General features: G+C 44.1%; 1 protein-coding gene across 1 annotated transcript; it reads left to right on the forward strand.

Moving 5' to 3' along the window:
• Nucleotides 1-1,136: 1,136 nt before the first annotated feature.
• Nucleotides 1,137-25,681, forward strand: ak7b (adenylate kinase 7b). The gene is made up of 18 exons (XM_056296223.1): nucleotides 1,137-1,229; nucleotides 3,256-3,441; nucleotides 3,582-3,690; nucleotides 4,766-4,860; nucleotides 5,357-5,473; nucleotides 5,575-5,655; nucleotides 5,792-5,880; nucleotides 8,007-8,097; nucleotides 9,131-9,208; nucleotides 9,359-9,508; nucleotides 10,420-10,548; nucleotides 10,655-10,760; nucleotides 11,439-11,567; nucleotides 12,007-12,072; nucleotides 14,934-15,131; nucleotides 15,507-15,724; nucleotides 16,090-16,248; nucleotides 25,630-25,681. The coding sequence occupies exons 1-18, from the start codon at nucleotides 1,137-1,139 to the stop codon at nucleotides 25,666-25,668; spliced, it is 2,133 nt and encodes a 710-aa protein (XP_056152198.1). The 3' UTR covers nucleotides 25,669-25,681.
• Nucleotides 25,682-26,157: the final 476 nt, after the last annotated feature.

Raw genomic sequence — 26,157 nt, forward strand, 5'->3', positions numbered from 1 at the left:
TGTAAAAGCAATGAACCCCTGTTGTTCTGTGTGCAAAACTCAAACTGAGACAATCACACATTTATTTTGGGACTGCACCTTTCCCAGAACACTTTGGAGGGAACTAAATCGTTAGCCTCATAGGATAAATGCCTAAGTCATTTTTTACAATTTTCGGATAATAAGAAAAAACGCATTTTCATATCCACTGAGTACATTTACACTAGGCCTACAGTAAATCAAAGAAATATTAATTATCTTACCAGATAAGGAAAGAGAGAAAGCCGAGCACCAGGAGCCTTTCTTGTGTGCAACTTTTTTCTTTATTTTTTTCAACGTAAAAATGCTCAAGTCACACGAGTGACTTAGGCAGATTGTCATTTTTGAATGTAAAAAGTGTTCTGATTGGCTTAGGACATAGGCACTAATCCAGGGTGATGCAGCAGCTTGAGGAGAACACGTGTAGGCAGAAATCTCAATTTGGCCCAAAAATGACTTAGGCATTTATCCTATGAGGCTAACGATATGCTTTCATTATATCTCACTTATTATATCTTACTTAATAACTGTTTTGGTTTTTTTTTTTTTTTGCAAAATTTCACTTCCATAAAAGTAGATTTTTAAATAATAAACCATTCTTTCCTGCTTTAATTGCAGAAATTGAGAAATATCTCTCTCCCATTTGCAGAAGCACAGACTTGCTTACATTATGACGTGTTCACTTAATGTGCTCTGTAAACTGACCCCCTGCCGAAAGTGCTTTGTTTTTGCTCAGCATCATCATCATTATTATTATTGTTAATAATATAGTTAATTCGTTTTCTTTATTTACTTTGGTTATGACCATGGCATGTAGAAGTGTCAGGTTGTGTATGGTCGACTGGTCTGATGTGTACGTACGCGCAACGTCGCTGTATCGTTTGTGTTCGTGTCAATAAAGAAAAATTTAAAAAAACAAAAAAACACATCGCGCTTCGCGACGCATGCGCACAGGACGCCTGCTCGGCTCCCATGGCAACAGCAGGACGGTTACGCCGACCTGACTCGGACGACTACCCGGCCGAGGGAGCTAACTTAACAAAAGTAGAAGTGGTCGGAGTTACTAAACCACAACACTAGAACTAGTTTGAGTAACTAGCTGCAGCACTGAAACTGGGATGGCGGAGCGGGTCTCCGAGGAGACCAGCCGGCGCACCAGGCGTGTTTTTATCAACTGCCTTGACTCGTTCGCGTCCAAACGTATCGCCGAGGTAATGTGATCACCACCCTGACGCAGTGGTTACTGTGTCCATAAGTTCACCAGTGACGTGGTTACTTATAAGTTGCTTAGTTATAAGTTGCTTAGTTATAAGTTGCTTAGTTATAAGGGGGTTAGTTATAAGTTGCTTAGTTATAAGTTGCTTAGTTATAAGGGGGTTAGTTATAAGTTGCTTAGTTATAAGTTGCTTAGTTATAAGGGGGTTAGTTATAAGTTGCTTAGTTATAAGTTGCTTAGTTATAAGGGGGTTAGTTATAAGGGGGTTAGTTATAAGTTGCTTGGTTATAAGGTGCTTAGTTATAAGGGGGTTAGTTATAAGTTGCTTAGTTATAAGGGGGTTAGTTATAATTTGGTTAGTTATAAGTTGCTTAGTTATAAGGGGGTTAGTTATAAGTTGCTTAGTTATAAGGGGGTTAGTTATAAGGTGCTTAGTTATAAGGGGTAGTTATAAGTTGCTTAGTTATAAGGGGGTTAGTTATAAGTTGCTTAGTTATAAGGGAGTTAGTTATAAGTTGGTTAGTTATAAGGGGTTAGTTATAAGTTGGTTAGTTATAAGGGGGTTAGTTATAAGTTGCTTAGTTATAAGGGGGTTATAAGTTGGTTAGTTATAAGGTGGTTATAAGTTGTTAGTTATAAGGGGGTTAGTTATAAGTTGGTTAGTTATAAGGGGGTTATAAATTGGTTAGTTATAAAGTGGTTATAAGTTGCTTAGTTATAAGGTGGTTATACGTTGTTAGTTATAAGGGGGTTAGTTATAAGTTGGTTAGTTATAAGGGGGTTATAAGTTGGTTAGTTATAAGGTGGATATAATTTGGTTAGTTATAAGGTGGTTATAAGTTGCTTAGTTATAAGGTGGTTAGTTATTAGGTGGTTATAAATTGGTTAGTTATAAGGTGGATATAATTTGGTTAGTTATAAAGTGGTTATAAGTTGGTTAGTTATAAGGTGGTTATAAGTTGGTTAGTTATAAGGTGGTTAGTTATAAGGGGGTTAGTTATAAGGTGGTTAGTTATAGGGTTGTTAGTTATAAGTTGGTTAGTTATAAGGTGGTTATAAGTTGGTTAGTTATAAGGTGGTTAGAAGTTGGTTAGTTATAAGGTGGTTAGTTATGGCGCTGTTATGGCAGGTTAAGGACCTAGGACACACGCACGGATGTTTTCAGCTGAGCTGGCCGCCTCTCGGCTCTGTCTGGGCGTGCGTGCGCACACTGTTTGATTGACATCTCCCTGACACTTCTGGGGGCAATTTGCCCTACTGGTTCTTTTGAGTAGGTGGTACAAGCGGACCCCAGCTTGAATCACACGTTGCTCCACCCATCCTCAACCACAGAAATGGGCTAATCAGCTAAAGTCGCCAAAAACACCTGTGCGTATTTCATAGGTCTTTAATTTGGGCCTCACCCAAATCGGCTCTGGTTTAAAGCCAGAGTATTCCCGTTGTTGTTGTTTTTGTATATAGTGACTTTCATGTTGCATATGCTATCTTTCTTAATCTGTATATTTTTATTTAATGTATTTTTCCCAGTGCATCTTTTTCCAGTACACTGCATTTGTTTGTTTACGATGTGCCACATAATTAAAGGTTGATTAATTGGCTGATAGTTGTGTTTGCAGCTTGAAAGCGTAAGCAGGTTGTTGTTTGCTTGAAACTGTCAAACCACATCAAAGCTAAGCGGTCGAACACATGGACGAGAAGCTGAGAACTCGGACTGGTTACACACACAAGGCATTTGGTGAAATAGAAAACCTCACCTGGTGTATCGCAACACAAGACAGATGAGTAGTGGTATTATTACCAGCTGGTCAGCTTGTTCAGGAGTGTGTCTGTGTTCCCTCAGCCCTACGTATGTCCCCTCAACCCTCACTGAACTTACCTAAATTTAAACTAACCTACCTTAACCTGACTTAACCTCAACCTCTACCTAACCTTAACCTATAGCTAAACTATTCGATAGCTAGTCCACAGGGCTGAGGGAACACAGGGCTGACCCCAAATCATTCACTTTCTCCATTATGCAGTTCTTGTCGGCTTGTGTGGTTGGAGCGTCTCCAGTTTCTGCTGGGGAGGCGGAGGATGAGGAAGACGCTGAGCCCGCAAGGCCTCGGCTGAACAACAAATGGGGAACCTTTCAAATTGTTGGGACTGTTGCCAGCAAATCCGAGAAGAGACAGTCTGTGTATGAGGAATATTTTGTAAGTAGTAGGGTGATGATACACTGTACGGTGTGTAAACTGCGTGCAGCCTACAGGCTTTTTCATTGGGGCCAGTGAAGTGCATAAATTATGAAAGGTCCTTTTGTGCACAAAGAGTTCTCACAAAGTTTGCTTTCATGTTTCCTTACCAGCAACCGAAAAGGGAGGACCTTCTCAACCATCTTATGGATTGTGATGTCATCATCTACAACATTACCCAGCATGCCGATCAGGCTGATGAGGCCTTCTGGGCAATCACAGGTTGGCAGACTTAAGTGGGATGTGTCTTAATGTAGCAAATGTTAGGCAGAGAAGCTGAAGTATCTTGATAGCCCGATGTTGCTGCTGAGCAGCGGATACTGAATAGGCAAACAGCCTATTCACTGTTCTATGTTTGGATCTTTTTAACCCGCCTTTGACCTTTCCCTCCCGACCAGCAAGACCATCTTAAGGGTTTGAGAGAGTAAACAACCTTAAAAGGCCCAACAGTCAGAGCAGAGGGTGGGTGGGCTGGTGAGATGTTCTATAATGAATAAGGGATAGATTGAGGTGAGTGTCAAAGTAAAATGTCTTGTAAGCAGGACTTCATAACCAATGCACGTACCCATACTAATACATGTATGTATTTCAGTGGTGGTGCCTTTTGGATCACGTAGGAGTTCAGGATCTCAGTCTGGGGATATTTCAAAAGGATTGCCTTATTAGTGTCACACATCCAAATTCACATATCACTGATGGCAGAGAGTGGATTAAATCCCTAAAGTTAAGTTGCCAACCACAAAATGCCAAGCTTGCTTTGGATCAGGACTTGGTTGACAATCTTGGAAAGTCCTGAGAATTGATGCAAAGACAATGACTCTCAGAATTAAATAAACCATGTGTCGTTTGCTTTATCCTACAATGTAAACCTGGCAGTCTATCCTAGGTTGAAATTACTGGGTAAATTGACACTTTTGTGCAAAAAAAAAAAAAAAAGTGTTGCCATAAGCACATAGTCTTTGCACTCATATGAGGATCGCTGTATTCGAAAATGAACCTTCAATTTGTAGTTCTTTTGCTACTGGAATTGTTTTGCTATCATGAGCTTTTTTTTTTTTAAGCCACTTTGCTGCCCCATCACACATTCCCACACCAACAAATGTGACCACACCGTTGAATCCACCATTCCAACTACTGTGGAAATGAAGACAAAAAGTGAGATGGTTCACTCTTTCCCACTGGGGCCACCCATACTGTAATGGGATGCATGTAAAAGTACTTTGTGTACTCGGAATAGAAAAGCACCGTAGTAATGCAGCCATTTCATTTTCTGTTTCCAAATACATTGTTTATAAAGCTCTCCATGATGAGGTGGCCCGTTTCGGTGAACCAAAGATGTTCATCCTTATCTCCACCATGTTGACCTGGGCGCTCAGCAAGCCGGTTGATCCTGTGAGTAAATATGTTTCTAGGATGTGTTGTGGGGTTTGTGTCAAATAAATCCAGTATTTTCCACACACCACACTCTAATGAAGACCACAGGGCAGAAAGCTTAAACCCACTGGGCAACTTTTTTAAACTTTACAATATAACGAAGCTTCTCATGGAAGTGTAACTTTATTTTTCCTCTCTAATCTGCAGCTGGGGTTTAGAAGATAATTTGCAGTATATTTATTGCTTCAAATTGCCATTAACATTGTAAGCCAGTCTATTTCTCACAGTATTGCTATTTAATTGCTTCGTTGTACTTGGAAAACTTCATCCAATATATAAGATTAACTAGTTGCATAATTAATCCATTCCACATCACATTGTTGATCACAGTGGACGCTTGTGCTGTACCCGGCAAAGGGTTTCTTGTTTACACTGCTGTTAAACACAAAAAGCATTTTGAATTAGGCACTTGCTTGGATCACTGATGTTTTCTGTTGCCTCTGCTTTGTGATAGGATGATTTAGAGATTCCTTTCACTGACGAATACTACCGGAGGAGAAGAGCACATCCTAACTTCAAAAAGCACATTGACCTCGAGAAGCTGGTGGTCAAAATGGGGAAAAATGTTAGTGTCACATGTCCTTATGGCGTCATGCTTTTACGGAGTTGGAAAGCAGTAAGTGCAGGTGACACGTTGTGTATTGACTTCTGCCATGTTGCCTTGGGCTTCAGAGTAAGATGTTGTCATCGTACGTTGTGGCATCCGGACTTCAATACGGGATGGGAGAGCAAGTCTTCCACTTCTTCTTCAAGGTGAGCTCAGCATGCAGACGGCTGGTGTTTCCACTAAAAGCCTGATCCCCATTTGATCCCTGTGTACATCAGACTGTAGCTCAGGTCGTGTCTGCCTCCCTGTCTGATTTAACTTTATTTGGTTTTATCTTCCAAGATGTCGTGGCTGGGAGAGGAACATGCCATACCAGTCTTCGGAGAGGGGACCAACGTCATCCCCACCATTCACATCAATGATTTGGCCAGGTTGGTACAAAACACCGTTGGTTTCCTACTTTCAATCGCCAGTAACTGTCTTTCAAAGCTAATTATGTTAAAGGTCCCATGAAAATGTACTTTCACTTTTGTTACCCTTTTTGTCTTCACTTAATGTACATCTATGTAACACTGTATTCTAGAAATTCACAACAAAATATTTAATTTAATTTTGTTTACAAGAATGTTTTCTTCATGCCAAATACTATATATATATATATATATATATATATATATATATATATATATATACATACATACACACACACTATATACACTATATACACTATATATATATATATATATATATATATAATTATTATTATTATTATTGATTTATTTATTGGGTAACGTCATCCTGCACTTGCGGCCATACATTAACAAAAATACCCAATCAATGAATAGGCGTGGGACTGAAAGAAGATGAGATCTTCTATCATTATGTTGAAATGAGCCAATAGTGTATGGATGTCCATATTCCTCTAAAAATGCTTGGCCATGATTGGCTGTCACTCAAAATCTGCCCCCCCCTCCTGAACCCCCCACCCCCACCCCCGTCTGTTCCGTTTCCTTCAGATGTACATCATGTCGCACAAGTTTGCGGTGCTCCAAATGCCATTTAACAGGGCCTTTAATTACCTGTTACAATGACTCTTATGTTGTCTTTTTTTTGTTTTTCATGGCAGATAGAATGAAATAAAATCATCTGTAACATCCATCCATTATCCAAACCACTTATCCTGTTCTCAGGGTCACAGGGATGCTGGAGCCTATCCCAGCAGTCATTGGGCGGGCCAAAATTTACCCCAACATTGACCCCATGGTGTGACAGGTGTGAACATGCACCAGCTACCTTGTTGTGTATGTTGTGGACATGCCCTGGTCGACCTACGTTTTGGTCAGCAATATTTAAAGCCTTAAGCAAAATGTTCAGTACAACTATTGATCCACATCCTTTAACTGCCACACTTGGCGTGAGACCAGAAGACTGTGACTGGCCATCTAACAAGTATAGATTTGTGGCCTTTACTACATTACTAGCTCGGCACCTAATACTCTAAACTTGGAAGACCTCAAGACCCCCAACCCACGTCAGATGGATCATGGCTATTATGTCTCATCTTAAGTCGGAAAAGATCAAATTTACCTTAAGGCAGTAAGGTGCAGTGAGGTCCATGGCTGGGTAGGCAGTGAACTATATTTGTGCCAGAGAGAGGCGCAAGCAGACTCTGCCTCAGCAGCCTGCATTCACCAATGCTAGCTTTGGGAGCAAGCCATCCCGAATAGGGCATGCCTTTTATTGAGAAAACAGCACGTTTTACATGATTATTTTTTTTACAGCAATCTTAACAAAAGTTAAAATAAATAAATAGATGTGTAACTATCATGATATTTCTTTTTTTTTCTTACTAGCCTGGGTGAGGCACTGCCTACCCTGCCTCCCCTGGCTGCACATCACTGCCTTAAAGGGTAACAGAGACAAGTTCAAGAAAGTCTGGATGCCTTTTCTGACTTACTTCCACACTTGAACATAATTCCTACATACACTGTTGACTCAATAATAAAAAAAAAGTTGAGCGTGCTTTCGGACAGTAAACGAATGACGAGAGAGAACGCTGCTGGAAACGGACATTGTCTCGGCACTGGTGGCACGTCTCACCCAGCCATCGGCGTTGGTAGCTCATTATAGGCTACCAACGTTTCACAAGTCGGTCACACGACTAGAGGCAGGCGAACAGAGTTCAGAGGCCTGAAACGTCCCCGTCATGTCATGTCAGGGCAGGCAGAAAATGGGGACCCCGGCACAGAGAGAGACACCAGAGCCCGTTGTTGTGGAAAGACACCGGCTGCTTTATTTAGAGCTGAGGTGGGGAGCAGCACAGTCCAACACTAGACCCGACTTACTGCAGCAGAGCACAAACGTACTCACAAGGGTGACGTCAAGCCAAGACATCCGGGGAATTTCAAATTCACTCATAAGTAGGTGTAGACGATCAGGTCATTAACACGGGTGAGGGGCGACATCTAGAGGACACTGTAGGGACAGGCACAGAAATTGTGAGGCTCGAGCGTCTCTTTTTAACCACTCCAGATATTCTAATTTCTTTAATTCGCAGCGTCATTCAGAATGTGATCGACCGTAAGCCAAAGCCTTCGTACCTGCTGGCCGTGGATAATTCCAACAGCACCTTGGAGGACATTGTGAAGGTGTGTAGCTGGGTTTTCAGCATAGGGGATTTCTGTAGTGCCTGTTACATTTTGCTTTTTAAAAAAAAAAAAAAGATTTGAGAAGGGATAGGAGTTATTTTAACATGGATATCCTTTCTTCCTTCAACATGGCTATTCGTCCTTTCTGTCTCTCTGCTAACTTGTCAGTGTCTCTCCTTCAGGGGCGGAGCCTGGGTCTCAGCGCAAAGGGGGCGGAGCTTCTCCATGAGCCCTTGTGATAGTCATTTTAAGATTCAAAAACTGTAAACTAGCGGACATCTCATCTCATCTCATCCTCTTGCTTCTTGCGTTTGAATGAGCCTGATTCATGTTTTTTCTTCTCCATTCTGAAGTTCCCTCAAATTCATTCATAAAACTGTCCAGTTCTGTCAAGTGTAAAAATGCTTACTCACTCCCCCTTCTGGCAGTGTGACGCAGTTATACCTCACAACCAGCCACAGCTGGATCACAGCTCTGATGCATTCATGAATAGTCGTAAAAAAGGCTATAGCCTTTATAGGGGCCGTTAATATCTATGTATAGGGGCCCCCGTACTGCACTGTATTTATTTATCATTAGCCGACTTTAAGAGTGTGTCACTGAATGCGTCGGAGTCCCGAGACCCGGTGCGTTCACGGACGCTCGTAAACTGGGCAACAGGGCTCCAAACGGGGCCCCCCGACCTTGTGGGCCCTGGGGCGACCGCCCCCATGCCCCCGCTCTGGCTCCGCCACAGCTCTCCTTGGATTACTTCATCCTTTTTATTATGAAACGTTTAGAGAAATCACAAGGTCAAAAAAATACAAGACAAAGAATCACCAGTAATCTAAAAACACCCTGTTTGTGTGGGAATCTTCCAGATTAGTGTCTTCTTATTCTACTTTTGTTTTTTCAAATTTTGCTCAGCCCCTTCTTTTCCGCGGCTGCAGTTGATTTAATGCAAAATCATGCACAGTATTACTTTTAGTAATTGTTTTCCTCGCTAGTCTGATATGCAGTAAATTGATTAATGCACTCGTCTTTTCATTACCAGACTATATCCCGTGTGCTTGGGCCAGGGAAGATCCAGAGAGTTCCTGAAGAGGACGCCTTCCTCACACAGGACTTGACTGTATGTCTCTCAACCCTGCATATCAAGAATTCAGTTTCTTGTGCATTTTTGACCCAAGCATCGTCTCTTTAGAGCTGATACTGAACAGTACAAAAGCATAGCTCAGTAGTGCTCAGGGGAACATGTAATGCAGTTGTTTTTCCCTCACAGCAAATGGAAATTGACTCCATGTTGCTCAACCTGCGTACGGAGGCCGTCCACATCAAAGAGTTGTTCACACTCCGCTGGGTGTGTGAAACGGGCCTGGTGGAGAACATGGAGCTGGTGGTGCAGGAGTACAGGCAGACCAGGGGACTTGTGGTATGTAAAGGACTCAAGTCCCCACAAAACACATATATTACATGTATGGATGCCTTGGTCAGTCACAGGAAAAAGCCTGGAATTGCACTTTTTGTCTCGTTTCTTTATCTTCTGTGAATTGCATGTTTACACGGTTGTCTATGAGGTGTGTAATCGTCATGACCCCGTGGCCCTTGAAAACAAGAAAAGCCACAATTGCATTTGTTTTCTTTTTGTTGTTGGGCATTAACAACATGCAGAAATACTGCAGATTAATGCTGGTTTCTAGTGTGGAAGGTGGCACTGAATCCCATTAGTTTAGTTAAAGACTGCGACTCTGTTCACTCTCTAACCTTGGACGTGCTTCCCACTGGACCGATTTAAAAGAATTTTCAGCCATGTCCTATGAACATTCAAAGTGATTTTTTTTAAAATTTGGTCAGTCCTCCTTCACAGTGCTGGAACCTTTAATAGGCCGCAACCGTCACCCATCTCGACACTCACCTTCATGACATTCCAGGGTTTTTGAACTTCCATGCATTTTTATTAGGATTTACTAGAGCTCTGCTTAGTCACAGTGCCTCTCTAAGATGAAGTGGAACATGTAGTTTGTAAAGTGAGTCTAAGCACCCTTAGTTAACAATTTTCATATCATGGTGCATGTGAAAACAGACCATCTCAAATAGCTGTTTCTCTCAGCTGATTTTCACCTTTTAACCATTTCATAAAATTAGGAGAGGTTTGTTTTTATGTCTCCATTCTGTGATTCTGTCCATGTTTTCCTCGTCGTGGAAATAATAGGACTCTTTCATAGATGTTTTCTTGCTTTTATCTGAGAGAGCCTCATTTTAGATTGTTGGGTCCCAAAGATGGGCTCCCTCTAAACAGACAGTGGTGTATTTATTCATTGGTTGGTGTTTTTCTCTTTTTAGCCTATCCGCCTGTTCATATTTGGCCCTCCTGCAGTGGGGAAAAGCACAGTGACTGAGAAGCTCTGTAAACACTACAAGCTGCACCACATCAAACTGAAGGAGACCATCTTCGAGACCATCTCTCACCTGGTTAGCTGCTCCTCAGACATGCGCAGTCAGACACATTACAAATGTCAGAGATGAATGAACTCTCAAATAGACTCACACTTCAGTTCCTTGTTATTGTTATCATTAGGGAGCTGTTGTAATGAATGAGGACCCTGAGGCAGAGTACGAACACTCGGCAGCTGAAGCCCAGGAGCTCCTCGCCACCCTGAACGACAGCATGGAACACAATGGCGGTACAGTAGAACCACGTGACCCGTTTCACCATCTCTCATTTAATGACATCAAACCCATACTATATGTGGTCCGAGACATTTGTTTAGCTCCAACCCACTGTAAAATCTTAATTTTTCATTCTCAAGTCCCAGTGTGGTTCATTCCATCAAAATTAGTTAGCTGAAGGTCCAATCCTCGCACATAAATCAAAGGATACCTTCTCACGGAAAGCTATAGAGTGTTGGAGAACGATATCATGACTGATATAATAATTTGAACCATGTAGTAGCTTAAAGCTATGCATTTCACCCATTGTATCTATTATGTACACATATGTAGGACACTGGCAAATATCGATAAACACAATTTTAATGAAAATACACACCTTGAGTAATTCAAATACATACAAGATGGAATTGTGCATATATACTATCAAGTTGTTAAGTTATGCATCTCTAGATCACATTTACCCCCATCAGTAATGAATTGTCTCTGCGTTGAAACTATCGTGCCCACTCTACTCTGTCCCCCATACCTTCCCTACTTTGTCAATAGAAACAATGACAAAATACTAGAGATGAGTGGAATGCTTTTTCTCTGTTAAAGAGAAGGATCTCTATGACGTTTACATGTTGATCAGTGAACAGGATGGTGGAATGCGTGAGACAGCTCATCACATGATTTCTGTTCTCCATCAGGGTATTTGGAAGACCAATTTGTGATCAGAGTAATGAAGGACAAACTAAAGTCCATACCATGCAGGAACCAGGGCTTTGTGCTGGATGCCTTTCCTAAGACCTATGAGCAGGCCAAGGCGCTCTTCTGTGGTGAGGCACTGACACAAAATGGCCGACACAGTCACTTTACTTTCAGCTTAGTCTGTGTGAAAGGGAATTTGTAGCTGCCACTTATTTGTTAACAAGAATGCATTTCTATTTCTTTTTTCACGACATCTTTCAGAATGGGACACATTCTGTCCCAGTTGACTGAATTGAAAGTGAACATCCCTTTGATTAAAATTCGCTATCTGTACATAAACACTTGGATGTTTGCACATCTATGCATACAGTACACACACTCATATGTTCGAACTGATCTGATGAAAACTCTTCCTTGAAAATTCAGCCCTGTTGGGGCAGAAATTTTGAAATAGAACCAAATTAGATGCTCAGAAGGTTCAAATGTTAGTTGTGTTTAATGCTGTCCTATACTGCAACTACATTATCTTAAATGCTACTTTTTTATTTTATTGTGGTTTTTTTTTAGATGAAGAGGATGAATCAGAGGATGCAAAGTCCAAGATCCCTCCCCACAACAAACACATTATCCCAGGTCTGTCTGACCAGTGACGAGTTTCCAAGTCCTGATATCTGTTGCCTTTATCTTCTCCTTTGGCCAACTTATTATTCCAGCTGGGTATCTGATGACTGGTACGGCATATATGTTGATGGCTTGGATCTTATTCTAACCACTGAGCGGGCTCCTCAGGACCTGCCTCACTCTCTGGAGGTATTTGGCTGTAGCTGACCTTTGCTGCCTCCTCATGGTTTCCATTTGCCTGTGGAATACCGAGGTACTTGTAACTGTCCTGTATGTCTCTTATCCTTCCATCTGGTAATTCAACCTCTACAGTGCTCACCACCTTTCTTCTTTTTTGCCACCATTCGACCGCACTTGTCCGGTCCGAATGATATCCAGATGTCATTGCTGTAGATCCTAGTGAGGTGGAAAAGCGAGTCAATGTCTTGCTCATTCCTAGCACACAGCTGATGTCATCCATGTATATATAGGAGGTGGCTGATGGTAACTCCACTTCTGAACCTGTATCCATATCCACTCTTTGTGATGATCTGACTTGGGGGGGGGGGGGTTCAGATCTATGCAGAGCAGCAGTGGGGATAGTACATCACCTTGGTATATACCACATTTGATGGTTACCTGTGTGATTGTCCTTGAGTTGGTCTCTTGAAAGTGATCGAAGAGAAAAAAAATGACTTATTATAAATTCTCGTCTAACCAATATTTGTTTAGTATATCATCGACTGCATTGTCTCCTTGAGGCAAATTTGCAATTTGTGATATTGGGCTATACAAATAAAATTGATTTGGCTTGACTGTTAAGTGACTGCACTGCCTCTGTCATCGTCTTCCAATCTCATTCCAGTGCCAGATAGACCTCAGTTTGTAAAGTGCTTTGAGTGGCTGTTGTAGCTAGAAAAGCACTACATAAAATGCAGCTTGACTGATTGATTGTTCTCGGATATGGCTGTGGTGTGCTCTTAGGCTCACCAGCCACTGGGCATTTGTGTTGTGTGATGCCGCCTTTTCCCATATATCCTTTCCAGTATCGCTCAGTCTCTGCACTGGGTGGGTCTGATGTTTTTCCTTTGTTACTCTGCAGCTGGGAGCACACTTTGGATGATTCTTTGAGAAACAGGCTATTTACTATTTTGGGTTCTGCTTCTCTAGTGTATCTCTTCAGCCTGGCGGCCAGAGCTTTGAGCCTCCTTTTGGCAGTTTCCAGGGCCTCACTTATGGACAGCCTGCTGTACTTCTTCAACTAGGGCCTGTCTTTCATCACACCTTTCTGCACCTCTGTTAACTGGCTAACATCTCTCCGTGCTGCTTTGTTCTTGGTTTCCCGTCTTCTCTTCCATGGAGGGTATTGTTGGTGACCTGTGTTCTTAATCTCCAGGGTTACAGTTGCAGGGGTTTATACAAGGTTATTGGTCTGTTATGGTGGCAGTTGAGATGGTGTGTAAGGCTATGTGTATATATATATATATATATATATATATATATATATATATATATATATATATATGGCGGCACAGTGGTTAGCGTGGTCGCCTCACAGCCCGGGGTAGTCCAGCCTTGGTGGGTCGTCCTGGGTCATTTTCTGTGTGGAGTTTGCAGGTTCTCCCCGTGTCTGTGTGGGTTTCCTCTGGGTGCTCCGGTTTCCTCCCACAGTCCAAAGACATGTAAGTCAGGTGAATCGGCCGTACTAAATTGTCCCTAGGTATGAATGTGTGTGTGGGCCCTGTGATGGCCTGGTGGCCTGTCCAGGGTGTCTCCCCACCTGCCGCCCAATGACTGCTGGAGTAGGCTCCAGCATTATATATATATATATATATATGTGTGTGTGTGTGTGTGTGTGTGTATGTATACGTATGTATGTATGTATGTATGTATATATATATGTATGTATATATATCTATATATATAAGATAGACGTAGGAAAATAACTTTAATGCATTTCAGTACAAGCTTGTTTCGTGCGTCGCACACTCATCAGATGCCAATGTGATTAAATATTTAATGTGATTAAACTTGTGTTTAATCACATTAGCAGCTGATGAGTGCGCGATGCACGAAACAAGCTTGTACTGAAATGCATTAAAAAAAATCCTACATCTATCTTTATATATATATGTGTGCATCTATCTTTATATATATATATGTGTGTTTGTGTGTGTGTGTGTATATAAACACATGGTGACACTGATGAAGAGACAGGAGGTGGCAGAGTTGAAGATGCTAAGATTTTCTGTGGGAGTGATGAAGAAGGACAGGATTAAGGAATGATTATATTAGAGGGACAGCTCAGGTTGGACGGTTTGGAGACAAAGCAAGAGAGGCAAGATTGAGATGGTTTGGACATGTGTGGAGGAGAGATGCTGGGTATATTGGGAGAAGGATGCTGAATATGGAGCTGCCAGGGAAGAGGAAGGCCAAAGAGGAGGTTTATGGATGTGGTGAGGGAGGACATGCAGGTGGCTGGTGTGACAGAGGAAGATGCAGAGGACAGGAAGAGATTGAAACGATTGGTCTGCTGTGGTGCCCCCTAACGGGAGCAGCCGAAAGTAGTAGTAGATCTTGACTACTGTTGTTGGTTCGCACACCATAAATGCACCATGGTCACCTATTGCCCACAAGCATGCTTTTCCCTGTGGAAAATATAGCAGTGCTAGTCACCCCCCCCCCATTCACCCTTATACCAAAATATGCCCTCTGTCTCTCACAGCAGTTTCCAATGTGTGAAACATTTAATAATCATTTATCTGAAGTTGAAACAAAGCAGCAGAAAGTTTCAGTTGGACACAGACTTTTTGAAATGCACATTACATGTTAAGAATAAACTTCAACCCAGCATGGGAGTACAGTATATTTAAAAACTTCCCTTTGTGCTACAGACTTCGCATTCTGCCTGGACGCCACAGATGCCGTCCTGAAGGAGAGGGTGCTGAACCTCCCTGAGAGGCTGGTGGAGGGAACCTCCTACTCCCAGGACCGGTTCCTTCAGTGCCTGGCCAACTACAGGGAGAACAACACAGAGGAGGATACCGTGCTCAACTACTTTGATGAGCTCGCCATCGTCCCTCAGCATATAGGTACTGTACATGGAACCCTTTTGTAAGGTGGGCTCACAGACCTGTTGATAAGTCTGTGATTTATTTGTTGATAAGGAGGGGTGAGGGTAATCCCCAGAGCATGCTGCTCTGTATTCTTCCACACAAATCCCTTGAGCACAGTATAACACTCATGCGCATTTAAAAGCTATAACAAAGCCTTCACTGCTTTCTGCAGCCTCACTGTTTCAGAATCCGGGTTAGGGAGTCGCACTTGAGTTGTTGAGTCATTGCAATGAATGTTTTGTCTCTCCTCTTGGTAATTTAAAATAATCACTTTTTTTACTGTTTTCCCACAATGTATGGTGTCCATTTGAGTGAGTATCTATAGTGTAAATTACGGCGTCTCGTTTCTAGAGATCACCAGCAGTGACGACTCAGACTACCTGCTGGTGATGGAGAGGATCACCCAGGTGGTTGGTCAGCCCAGAAACTATGGCCCCTCGAGCCAGGAGCTAGAGGAGGAGAGGAGAAGAGCTGATGACAGGATTAGGAGGGAGGAGCAAGAGAAAGCCGAAGAGGCGAGGAAGGAGACTGAGGAGGCTGCACACAGCGCTGCACACTGGGAGGAGTGGGTAAGTCGGTGGGAGTAGAGGGACAAGTGTGTTTGTTTGGTGTGTGTGTAGGTCTGGAGAAGAACGTCGCAAGGGTTACACGAAAAGGTTCTGCACTTGATGATTTGTGTTGATAAAGAGGTGTGTGTGTGTATATGTGCGCACACATGGGTTGCCTGTGGGTGCTCACTTGTGTCCGAGTTATGCATGGTTCAGTCACATATGACTTCCCTGTCATTTACACTGTTGTAACAGACCCAGTCTCACATTGAGGCGGGTTCTGTACTGGGCTCATCAGGCCTCTGCGTTGAACAATGTGTGCTATTTATCACACAATGGCGTAACATGGAGAATGAAATCTGTGTTTAATGTGTCCATATTGCCAGAGTAAGCACCTAGAGGAGGTGAAAAGGCAAGAGGAAAAACTTTTGGAGGAGCAGTCCCTCCCTCTGAGAAACTACATGATGAAAAATGTCATGCCGACTCTTACGCAGGGTCTAATCCAGTGCTGCAGCACCCGCCCAGAGGACCCGCTGGATTTCCTGGTATGAAAATGGCTTTTATACTGTTAGAGGAGGAGAGCTCATATCTGAGTAACAAAAATTAGCAAAGTCCCCCAAGTCCTGCCTCCTTAGTTACTGCTGCGATGTTTAATAGACTTTCAAGAAGAGTTCACTGCAAAAAAAGACCAGTTTAAGCCTTGTTTTGATTCTCATGTGCCTATTTCAAGCTATTGCTAATACAATTTTCTTACCTCACTGACAGATATTATTGCTTGCTTCACGAAAGTGTACTTGTTTCAAGATTAAAAGACTTACTTTATAGGGAATTTCACTAAACAGGAAAGGAAATCGTTAAACAAGACACCTGATTTAATATAATCTTTCTTTTTTACGTATATTAGGGTTGGGCCGATGTAAAAATTTTCAAACCGGTTTGATATTAAGCCAAAGACCGAACCAAACCAGTATACCGAATTTTACCACTAAGTGTTGCACTGTACTCAGCAGCCGCTCTGAGTGGTGGAGCATTAGACTGAATGAGAGTGTAGCAACCCCAGTCCAGTTGGTGGCGGTAATGCATCACTAAGCTGGTTCGCCAACTGCCAATAAACATTAATAAGAAGTGTGGTGTTTACACGTTGCCTTGTCTATGGGTGCATTCTGATCACCTACTAGTTCTCTTCGAAGTGCAGTAAGATTAAGTAAGATTCCCAACCGTAGGGAGCAAACAAATAAATGCTCAGTTCAAAGGGAACTGTGTAGGGAAAACTGAACAACGGTTCATTAGTTAGTCAGAAGTTCGTCAGAAGGCAAGCAAGATTATCCATCAGTCATTGCTCCTTGCTGGAGTGCCAAAAACAGACTTGTTCAAGGGTCAAAGAAATAATTGCCAATAGTCTTCTCGTATGAAGTCATTGCCTTCGACAGCTTTTCTCATATTGTTGGTGTAATATAAAGAAGTATGCCAGGTGGGGGCGTCCGGGTAGCATAGTGGTCTATTCCGTTGCCTACCAACATGAGGATCGCCGGTTTGAATCCCTGTGTTACCTCCGGCTTGGTTAGGCGTCCCTACAGACACAATTGGCCGTGTCTGCGGGTGGGAAGCCGGATGTGGGTATGTGTCCTGGTCGCTGCACTAGCATCTCCTCTGGTCGGTCGGGGCGTCTGTTCATGAGGGAGGGAGAACTGGCGGGAATAGCGTGATCCTCCCACGTGCTATGTGTACCCCCTGGCGAAACTCCTCATTGTCAGGTGAAAAGCGGCTGGCGACTCCACAGGCATTGGAAGAAGCATGTGGTAGTCTGCAGCCCTCCCCGACTCGGCGGAGGGGGTGGAGCAATGACCGGGACAGCTTGGAAGAGTGGGATAATTGGCCAGGTACAATTGGGGAGAAAAAATTGGGAAAAATCCACCCCCCCCTAAAAAAAAGAAGTATGCCAGGCTAAAAGTAATGGGAAGGAACTGAGGCTCTCGCATTTTCACTTGTTTTACCCTAGAAGTGTAAGGTTGACAATGGTGTAATCTATAATAATCTGTAAATAATCTGCATGATATGAATCTCTTTAGGAATGACACTATACATCTTGTAAATAAAACAAATCACATTTATTCACAAGTTAGACATCTGTATTAGTATCTCTTTTTGTTCAAATATGCAGTCAGTATTAGTAGTGTAAAATTTCCACAGCAGCAACAGGTATCTGAAGTGTTTACATTAAAGCTAGAGTGTGGGACCTTAACATATAAATAAATGAGTGTCCATGACATTCAAGCCCTTGCCAAGCGATTTCACACAATGGTGGTGGTGATTAAGCCTATCACCACCAGGTAAATCTCTCTTGTATTTTGCATTGTACCCAAAATTTAAATCTGGTGTCTGGGGTGACATTCCTGTGCTGGCGTACCAGAGATGATGCATTTTATGTCAGCCAGCAATGATTACTTTGCCAGAGCTGAACTTCTGTGTGATGAGAGTGTTCGCATGCTTCTAATTGGCTTGCCTCTTGGGCTTTCTGACAGAAAGCATCCGGGCTTGCATAAAATCAAACTCGTTTAAGATCGTACACCGAACTGGACAGGCAAACCGGAAACCGACTCAACTCTAATGTGTGTACATATATCATGGAAGATCAAGTCTCTCCATGGGATGTACCTTTGACAAATAGAAGACATCAAGACATCCTATCAGTGGCTAGAAAATGCTGCACTGAAGGACAGCACAGAGGCTTTGATCATAGCAGCACAACAACAGGCACTCAGGACCAGACCGATTGAGGCAGGGTTCTACCACACCAGACAAGACCCAAGATGCAGGCTGTGCAAAGATGCCCCTGAGACAGTCCAGCACCTAGTAGCAGGGTGTAAAATGCTATTTGGGAAAGTGTACACCGAAAGGCATAACCAAGTCACTAGAGTTTGTGTACAGGAATATCTGTACTGAATACAGACTGGAAGTCCACAAGTCCAAATAGGAGACACCGCCAAAGGTGGTTGAGAATGGCAGAGCTAAGATCCTGTGGGACTTCAAGACTGCAGGCGCTGTCTAACCAACCTCACATTGTGGTGGTCGACAAGGAACAAAAGACAGCAGTAGTGATCAATGTAGCAATCCCGAGCATGATAAGCTAGAGAAATACCAAGGGTATTTCCAAGAACTAGATTGGATATGGAAGGCGAAATCCACAGTAGTCCCAATGGTAACAGGAGCACTAGGGACTGTGACCCCCAAACTGGGAGAGTGGCTCCAGGGGATTCCAGGAACAACATCATCGGTCTCTGTCCAGAAGAGTGCCGTCCTAGGAACAGCTAAGATACTGCGCAGAACTCTCATACTCCCAGGCTTCTGGCAGAGGACCCAAACTTGATGAAGACGCACACCATCTGAAAAAGGGTGAAAGGGAGATATATCAAATCAATTTTTTTCCCCTGAATCTGTGTTGATATATATGTATATATATATATATATATATACACACACACACACACACACACACACACACACACACACACACACACACACACACACACACAGTGCATCCGGAAAGTGTTCACACCCCTTCACTTTCCCCACATTTTGTTATGTTACAGCCTTATTCCAAAATGGATTACATTCCTTTTTTTCTCATCAATCTACACACAATACCCCATAATGACAAAGCGAAAAAGGTTTTGTAGAAATTTTTGCAAATTTATTAAAAATAAAAAACTGAAATACTGCATGTACGTAAGTATTCACACCCTTTGCTATGACACTCAAAATTGAGCTCAGGTTCATCCTGTTTCCACTGATCATCCTTGAGATGTTTCTACATCTTGATTGGAGTCCACTTGTAGTAAACTCAATGGATTGGACATGATTTGGAAAGGCACACACCTGTCTATATAAGGTCCCACTGTTGACAGTGCATGTCAGAGCAGAAACCAAGCCATGAAGTCAAAGGAATTGTCTGTGGACCTCTGAGACAGGATTGTATCGAGGCACAGATCTGGGAAGGGTACAAAAAAAATTCTACAGCTTTGAAGGTCCCGAAGAGCACAGTGGTCTCCATCATTCGTAAATGGAAGAAGTTTGGATCCACCAGGACTCTTCCTAGAGCTGGCCGCCCAGCCAAACTGAGCAATCGGGGGAGAAGGGCCTTGGTCAGGGAGGTGACCAAGAACCCGATGGTCACTCTGACAGAGCTCCAGCGTTCCTCTGTGGAGATGGGAGAACCTTCCAAAAGGACAACCATCTCTGCAGCACTCCACCAATCAGGCCTTTACGGTAGAGTGGCCAGACGGAAGCCTCTGCTCAGTAAAAGGCACATGACAGCCCGCTTGGAGTTTGCCAGAAAGCACCTAAAGGACTCTCAGACCATGAGAAACAAGAGTCTCTGGTCTGATGAAACCAAGATTGAACTCTTTGGCCTGAATGCCAAACGTCACGTCTGGAGGAAACCAGGCATCTCTTATCACCTTGCTAATACCATCCCTACAGTGAAGCATGGTGGTGGCAGCATCATGCTGTGGGGATGTTTTTCAGCAGCAGGAACTGGGAGACTAGTCAGGATCGAGGGAAAGATGAATGGAGCAAAGTACAGAGATATCCTTGATGAAAATCTGCTCCAGAGCGCTCAGGACCTCAGACTGGGGCGAAGGTTTACCTTTCAACACGACAACGACCCTAACCACACAGCCAAGACAACGAAGGAGTGGCTTCGGGACAAGTCTGTGAATGTCCTTGAGTGGCCCAGCCAGAGCCCAGACTTGAACCCCATTGAACATCTCTGGAAAGACCTGAAAATAGCTGTGCAGCGACGCTCCCCATCTAACCTTACAGAGCTCGAGAGGATCTACAGAGAAGAATGGGAGAAATACCCCAAATATAGGTGTGCCAAGCTTGTAGCTTCATACCCAAGAAGACTTGAGGCTGTAATCGCTGCCAAGGGTGCCTCAACCAAGTACTGAGTAAAGGGTGTGAATACTTACGTACATGCAGTATTTCAGTTTTTTATTTTTAATAAATTTGCAAAAATTTCTACAAAACCTTTTTCGCTTTGTCATTATGGGGTAGTGTGTGTAGATTGATGAGAAAAAAAGGAATGTAATCCATTTTGGAATAAGGCTGTAACATAACAAAATGTGCGGAAAGTGAAGGGGTGTGAATACTTTCCGGACTGTGCATCCGGAAAGTATTCACACCCCTTCACTTATGTTGCGGGTCTTTCAACATCATACACCCTCTTCTCAGGTGACCTAGCCAGGGTTGATCAGGCCCTGGCTTGTGTCCCAGCAGCATTGGCCCACAGATCACTCCTTCTGAACCAAAGCCATCTGGAGGCACTCTGCAGCCTCTTGGAATACTTGATGGCTTTCCTTTTAGCAGCCCCAGTGAGGCCAAGTAGAGTGTAGAGCTTGCACAGTGAGCAGCCAGCAAAGCCTACACCCTACTTCAATAGGCTCACAACGTGCCTTCAAGCCTCTCCTCCGGCACCGCTCCACCAGCTCCTGGTACTTGGACCACTTCCACTCATTTGCCTCCTCCATCTGGTCCTCCCAGGGAACCGTCAGCTCTATAGAGCACGTCTTTTGAAGAGGTTGATGAGGCCTCAACAAAGTTGTCGCAATGTGTTCTGGGAACCTGAGCTGCCCCCCCCCCCCCCAATCGACTTGCAGCTCCCAGTCTGACACAGAGGTGAGGAGACTGGCTGCTGATCTGGACTGTGCCTGAGGCCGCTCACCAGCCCTGACAAAGGCAATGTTTCTATGTCTGCGGGCTTGCTTGTTGTTGACCACCGCTTTGGAGATGGCCTCTGCAACTGTCTTCAGAACCTGGTCATGTCGCCAGCGGTAATGACCCTCCCCTAGGGCTGATGTGCAGCTGCTGAGGATGTGCTCGAATGAACTTTTTCCAGGGCACAGAGGACATGATGGTGAATAAATCTTGCCCCAGAGATGGAGATTTGCTGGGTGAGGCAGAACATCATACACAGCTTGTACTATGAACTTGATCTGCTGTGGCCAGATATCTGCCCAGGATATCTTCCTCTCCAGTGCACCCTCCCACCTTGTCCATGCTCCCTGCTGCCGCATGCCCACCATTCTGCTGGTCCTTTCCTCCTCGACACCTATCCACACCTCCTCCAGGACTAGATGGTGGTTGTCCTTGCCATGGGCCTTATCATAGCGAGGTTGTGGGATGGCTCCCAGCCCTGCCCATCCAGTTGCCACTGTGCCCACCAAAGTTCTGTGTCTCAGCCGAGACTCTGCTATCGCCAGGCCTTCCTGGGCTCTCCACTTTCTGCCCGTCTGCACCCTAATGTCTGCTGATGCCACTCTAGAATCCTTGGAGTCAGTGGCGCTGGCAGCCGTAATCCTGTACGTACATTTTTTATGATTTTGTTCGTTGGTTTTTTTTTTTTTTCACTCACGCCGTTTGACGCAAATACATTTGAAGGCCGATGATTGGTGTTAACGTCACTGGCTAATAGCGCATGGTGCATACAGATCCTTGTACGCACGGTGCATACAGGATTACGGCTGCTGGCGCCACTGCTTGGAGTGCGGATAGAGCAGTGCCTCTCTTGTGCGAGAAACCCTGAACTCCTCGTCAAGGCTGCTGATGGGGAGCTGGAGATGGTTGCTCCTCCCATACAGTGCTGCACTACTAAGGCTGCGTGGCAGACCCAGCCAACTTCGGATGTAGCTACTGATCTTCCTCTCCAAGGTCTCCATTGTCGACAGGGTTACCTCGTAAACCAGAGGACTCGAGGTAAGATGCCATGTTGGTAAATCCAAGCCTTGAAGCTGCCAGGTAGGCCAGACTTGTCTACTGTGGTGAGCCAATTCCCAAGCTCCTTGATGGTTACTTGGATTGCCGCTGTATCTCTAAGGCTACAATCAAAGACCTTGCCTAGACTCTTGACTGGTTTGTCAGTAATGGATGGGATTGCAATGCCATCCAGAAAGAAACAAAACCGGTCCACCACTTTCCCCCTCTTCATCATCATGGCTTTGGATTTGGCTGGTTTAAAACTCATCCTTGCCCAGGAGATGAGCTTCTCCGGGCGCTGGAATCATCCACCTACCACCAGGCACCGATGATGTGGTGACAGTGATATTGTTCATAAAGGCTTTGATGGGGGGCTGCCGAATGCCAGTCTTGGACAGATGGCCACTGCACTCAGTTTCAGCTGCATTGACCACCATATTCATGGCAAGGGTGACAAGTGTAACTGAGATGGTATACCCAGTTATGATCCCCTTCTCAAGCCAGTGCCAGTCAGATGTCGTGTTCCCACAACTGACTCTAAGCTTGAAGTTCCCATAGTAGTTCAGGATGAGGTCCTTGATCTTACTGGGTACATGGTGTCGGTCCACAGTAGTCTCGATCAGCTTTTGGGGTACTGAGCTGTATGCATTGGCAAGGTCAAGCCAAAGCACAACTAGGTCATCCTTCCCTTCGTGCGCTTCCCTGATCAGCTGGGTGACAACTCCTGGAACTCCAGGAATGCTACCTTTCTGTACCGAAGTATCAATGTAGGCATTCTTACGGAGGAAGTCTGTCATCCTTCTGGATAGGACACTGAAGATCTTCCCCTCCACACTGAGGAGCGAGATTGATCTGACCACTCCAGCCCTCTGCCTGCCTCCACTGGTCCCCTACAGTTCCCCTGCACCAAATCACCCGCAGAATCTTCCAGAGGATACTGAGGAGCTCTGGGCAGTGCTTGTACACCTTATAGGGTACTCCACTGGGTCCCAGAGCAGAGCTGGCTCTGGCTGCAGTAACCACCTCCTGGACTTCCTTCCAGGTGGGCTCTCTGGTGTTGAACTCCACTGTGGGCGCTGATATGTTCAAAAGGTCTCTGTGGAGCACTAGCTCTTGCTCTCGATCAGGGTCACTCAGAGTGTTGTGCAGGAAGTGGTCTACATCTTCTTTAGAGCAGGCAAGACAACCGATGCACTTCTGCCCTAACAGCTGCCTTGTGAATCCAAATGGATCAGCTATAAACACAGTATGCTTCCTGTCTCTCTCTCTCCTCTGTCTCCTGTGCCATTCTGCTCTGCACAGGATCATGAGCTTCTTCCTGATGATGTAACAGAGCTCAGCCAGTGGTGGTTTCTCCTCCTCGGTTGCTACCTTGAACTGCCTTGCCAGAACGTGAAGCTCTTGCCATAGTTGGTGGATCTTGTCTGCCCTTCGGTTCGTAGTGTAGTTGGGTCTAGTAGTCTTGCCCTTTTCAACACCAAACCTCTCTGCTGCAAAACTGACAATGATGGTTGTCATCGTCAGAATTCGTCTGTCTGCATCTCCCTTTGCTGTTGACATGATGATTCTGGCTGTGTCCTCGTCAAATTGGCGCCACTCTTTATGCTGGCTTACTGGAGGCCACTTGATTCGACTCTGCTGAGCTACTCTGCTGGGAGCCAGAGAGCTTAGCACATGGAGGTTCTGGGCTCTGCAGTGTGTCTCCAGGCCAGGCTCCTCTTGCGTCTCACCAGGAGTAGATCCTGTGTGCTGCGCTGCTCCCCTCCACGCCAAGCATTTCATTCAGGCCTGATGGATTTTAAGGCCTTGATCATTCTTGCAGACCTTGCTGCAAATGCATCTTCGAGTTGTTGTCGTTGATAATCCGTTTGCCAAGGTCGGCATCATTAGGGCCAATATATATATATATACGTATACACACACACACACACAATTCAGTGATTCAAGTAAATTTGTAAATTCTTCATGAGACAGCACAAACCTGTTTCATGCTGTAAGCAATCATCAGCCGTCAATAAAGTTACACATTTACTATAAATATATATATCCTATTTTCATGACAGAAGTGAATTTTCTAGAAACAAGCAATATTATCTGCTAGTTGGGTCAGCACATTAAACAGAAACATCCTGACATCATTTCGAAAATTAAAAGAAGATAAAGTACCTTGATCCATCCATCCATTATCCAAGCCACTCATCTGAATACGGGTCATGGGATGCTGGAGCCTATCCCAGCAGTCATTGGATGGCAGGTGGGGAGACACCCTGGACAGGCCGCCAGGCCATCACAGGGCCGACACATTCACTCCTAGGGACAATTTAGTATGGCCGATTCACCTGACCTACATTTCTTTGGACTGTGGGAGGAAACTGGAGCACCTGGAGGAAACCCACACAGACACGGGGAGAACATGCAAACTCCACACAGAGGATGACCCGGGACAACTCCCAAGGTTGGACTACCTCGAGGTTTGAACCCAGGACCTTCTTGCTGTAAGGTGACTGCGCTAACTACTGTGCCAACGTGCCGCCCATAAATACCTTGATAATTTGGTCTTTTTTTTGCAGTGAACTCTTCTTGAAAGTCTATTTAACATCACAGCAATAACTAAACTGAATTTTTTGCAGCGTTTTCTTTTTTTACTTCAATGTCACATCAACATGGTGAATAGACCGAGTTGTATATAGTTAACTTGCCTTCGAGCAAATGTAGATGGGCCTGCTGATGTTTTTCATGAAGTTAAAGTGTGATCTTCCACACACTAGCCACAGAAGATTCTTCTTAAGGTTGGGTTTGAGAAAGGAATACAAAACACTTTGGCCTCCATCAGGATAACATTAATCTGTCTTACAGTTTCCCCGACAACACTTTTTCTTATTAATCTGGCATTATCTACTGCATGTTGCACCCCTGCTGCTCTCCATTACTTTTAGTGGGCGGTCGGATGTTGGAGGACCTAGAGACGACTGCTAAGTGCTGATGAGTCAATAGATGTGTCAGTTGGTACTTTACAAAAGGTCAATTCCAACAGCCTCTGAGGGAATTCCTGAGGCATTATTTAGACTTTTCTTACTAGTGAATTTTGACCAGGCCATTGGTGAAAAGGTGTGTGTGTGTGTGTGTGTGTGTGTGTGTGTGTGTGTGTAACTGTTTTTTTTTCTTTGTTTCAGGCCGAGTACCTCTTTAAGAACAACCCCCTAAATGAGTGATATTTTGGCAAAACTCTTAAAAAAACAAAACAAAAAAAAGATGTTCTATTCCCCCACAGGTAGGTTAAATTTTGTCAGTTACTCCCAACACCATACATGTATGTAGTTCATTTTAATTGAACGTTAAATTAAAGTGTAAATCCCTTGATAGAATTCTATGTCTCCATTTAGATGTTTTTAATCATGTTCCTCCACGGTCACGAAAACACTCACCCAGGTTAGATCGCACATCAACACATGTTAAAGCTTCCACCTTGACCTCGTCTGTTGTATTAAAACATAAAAAGACAGCACTCTCCACCCCCTCCTCTGAAGTCCAGGTGTGGCTACAGCTTAAACAACCATCAGGATGGTTTGGTGCACCTGGACATTTGCCTCCCGTGCTTGATGAAATGCATTTTGACATAAAAGACAAAATTCACCTGTCATAGGGGCGTCCGGGTGGTGTGGCGATTTATTCCGTTGCCTACCAACACGGGGATCGCTGGT

This window comes from Lampris incognitus, chromosome 16 (genome assembly GCF_029633865.1).
Source record: "Lampris incognitus isolate fLamInc1 chromosome 16, fLamInc1.hap2, whole genome shotgun sequence".
NCBI classification, from domain to species: domain Eukaryota; kingdom Metazoa; phylum Chordata; class Actinopteri; order Lampriformes; family Lampridae; genus Lampris; species Lampris incognitus.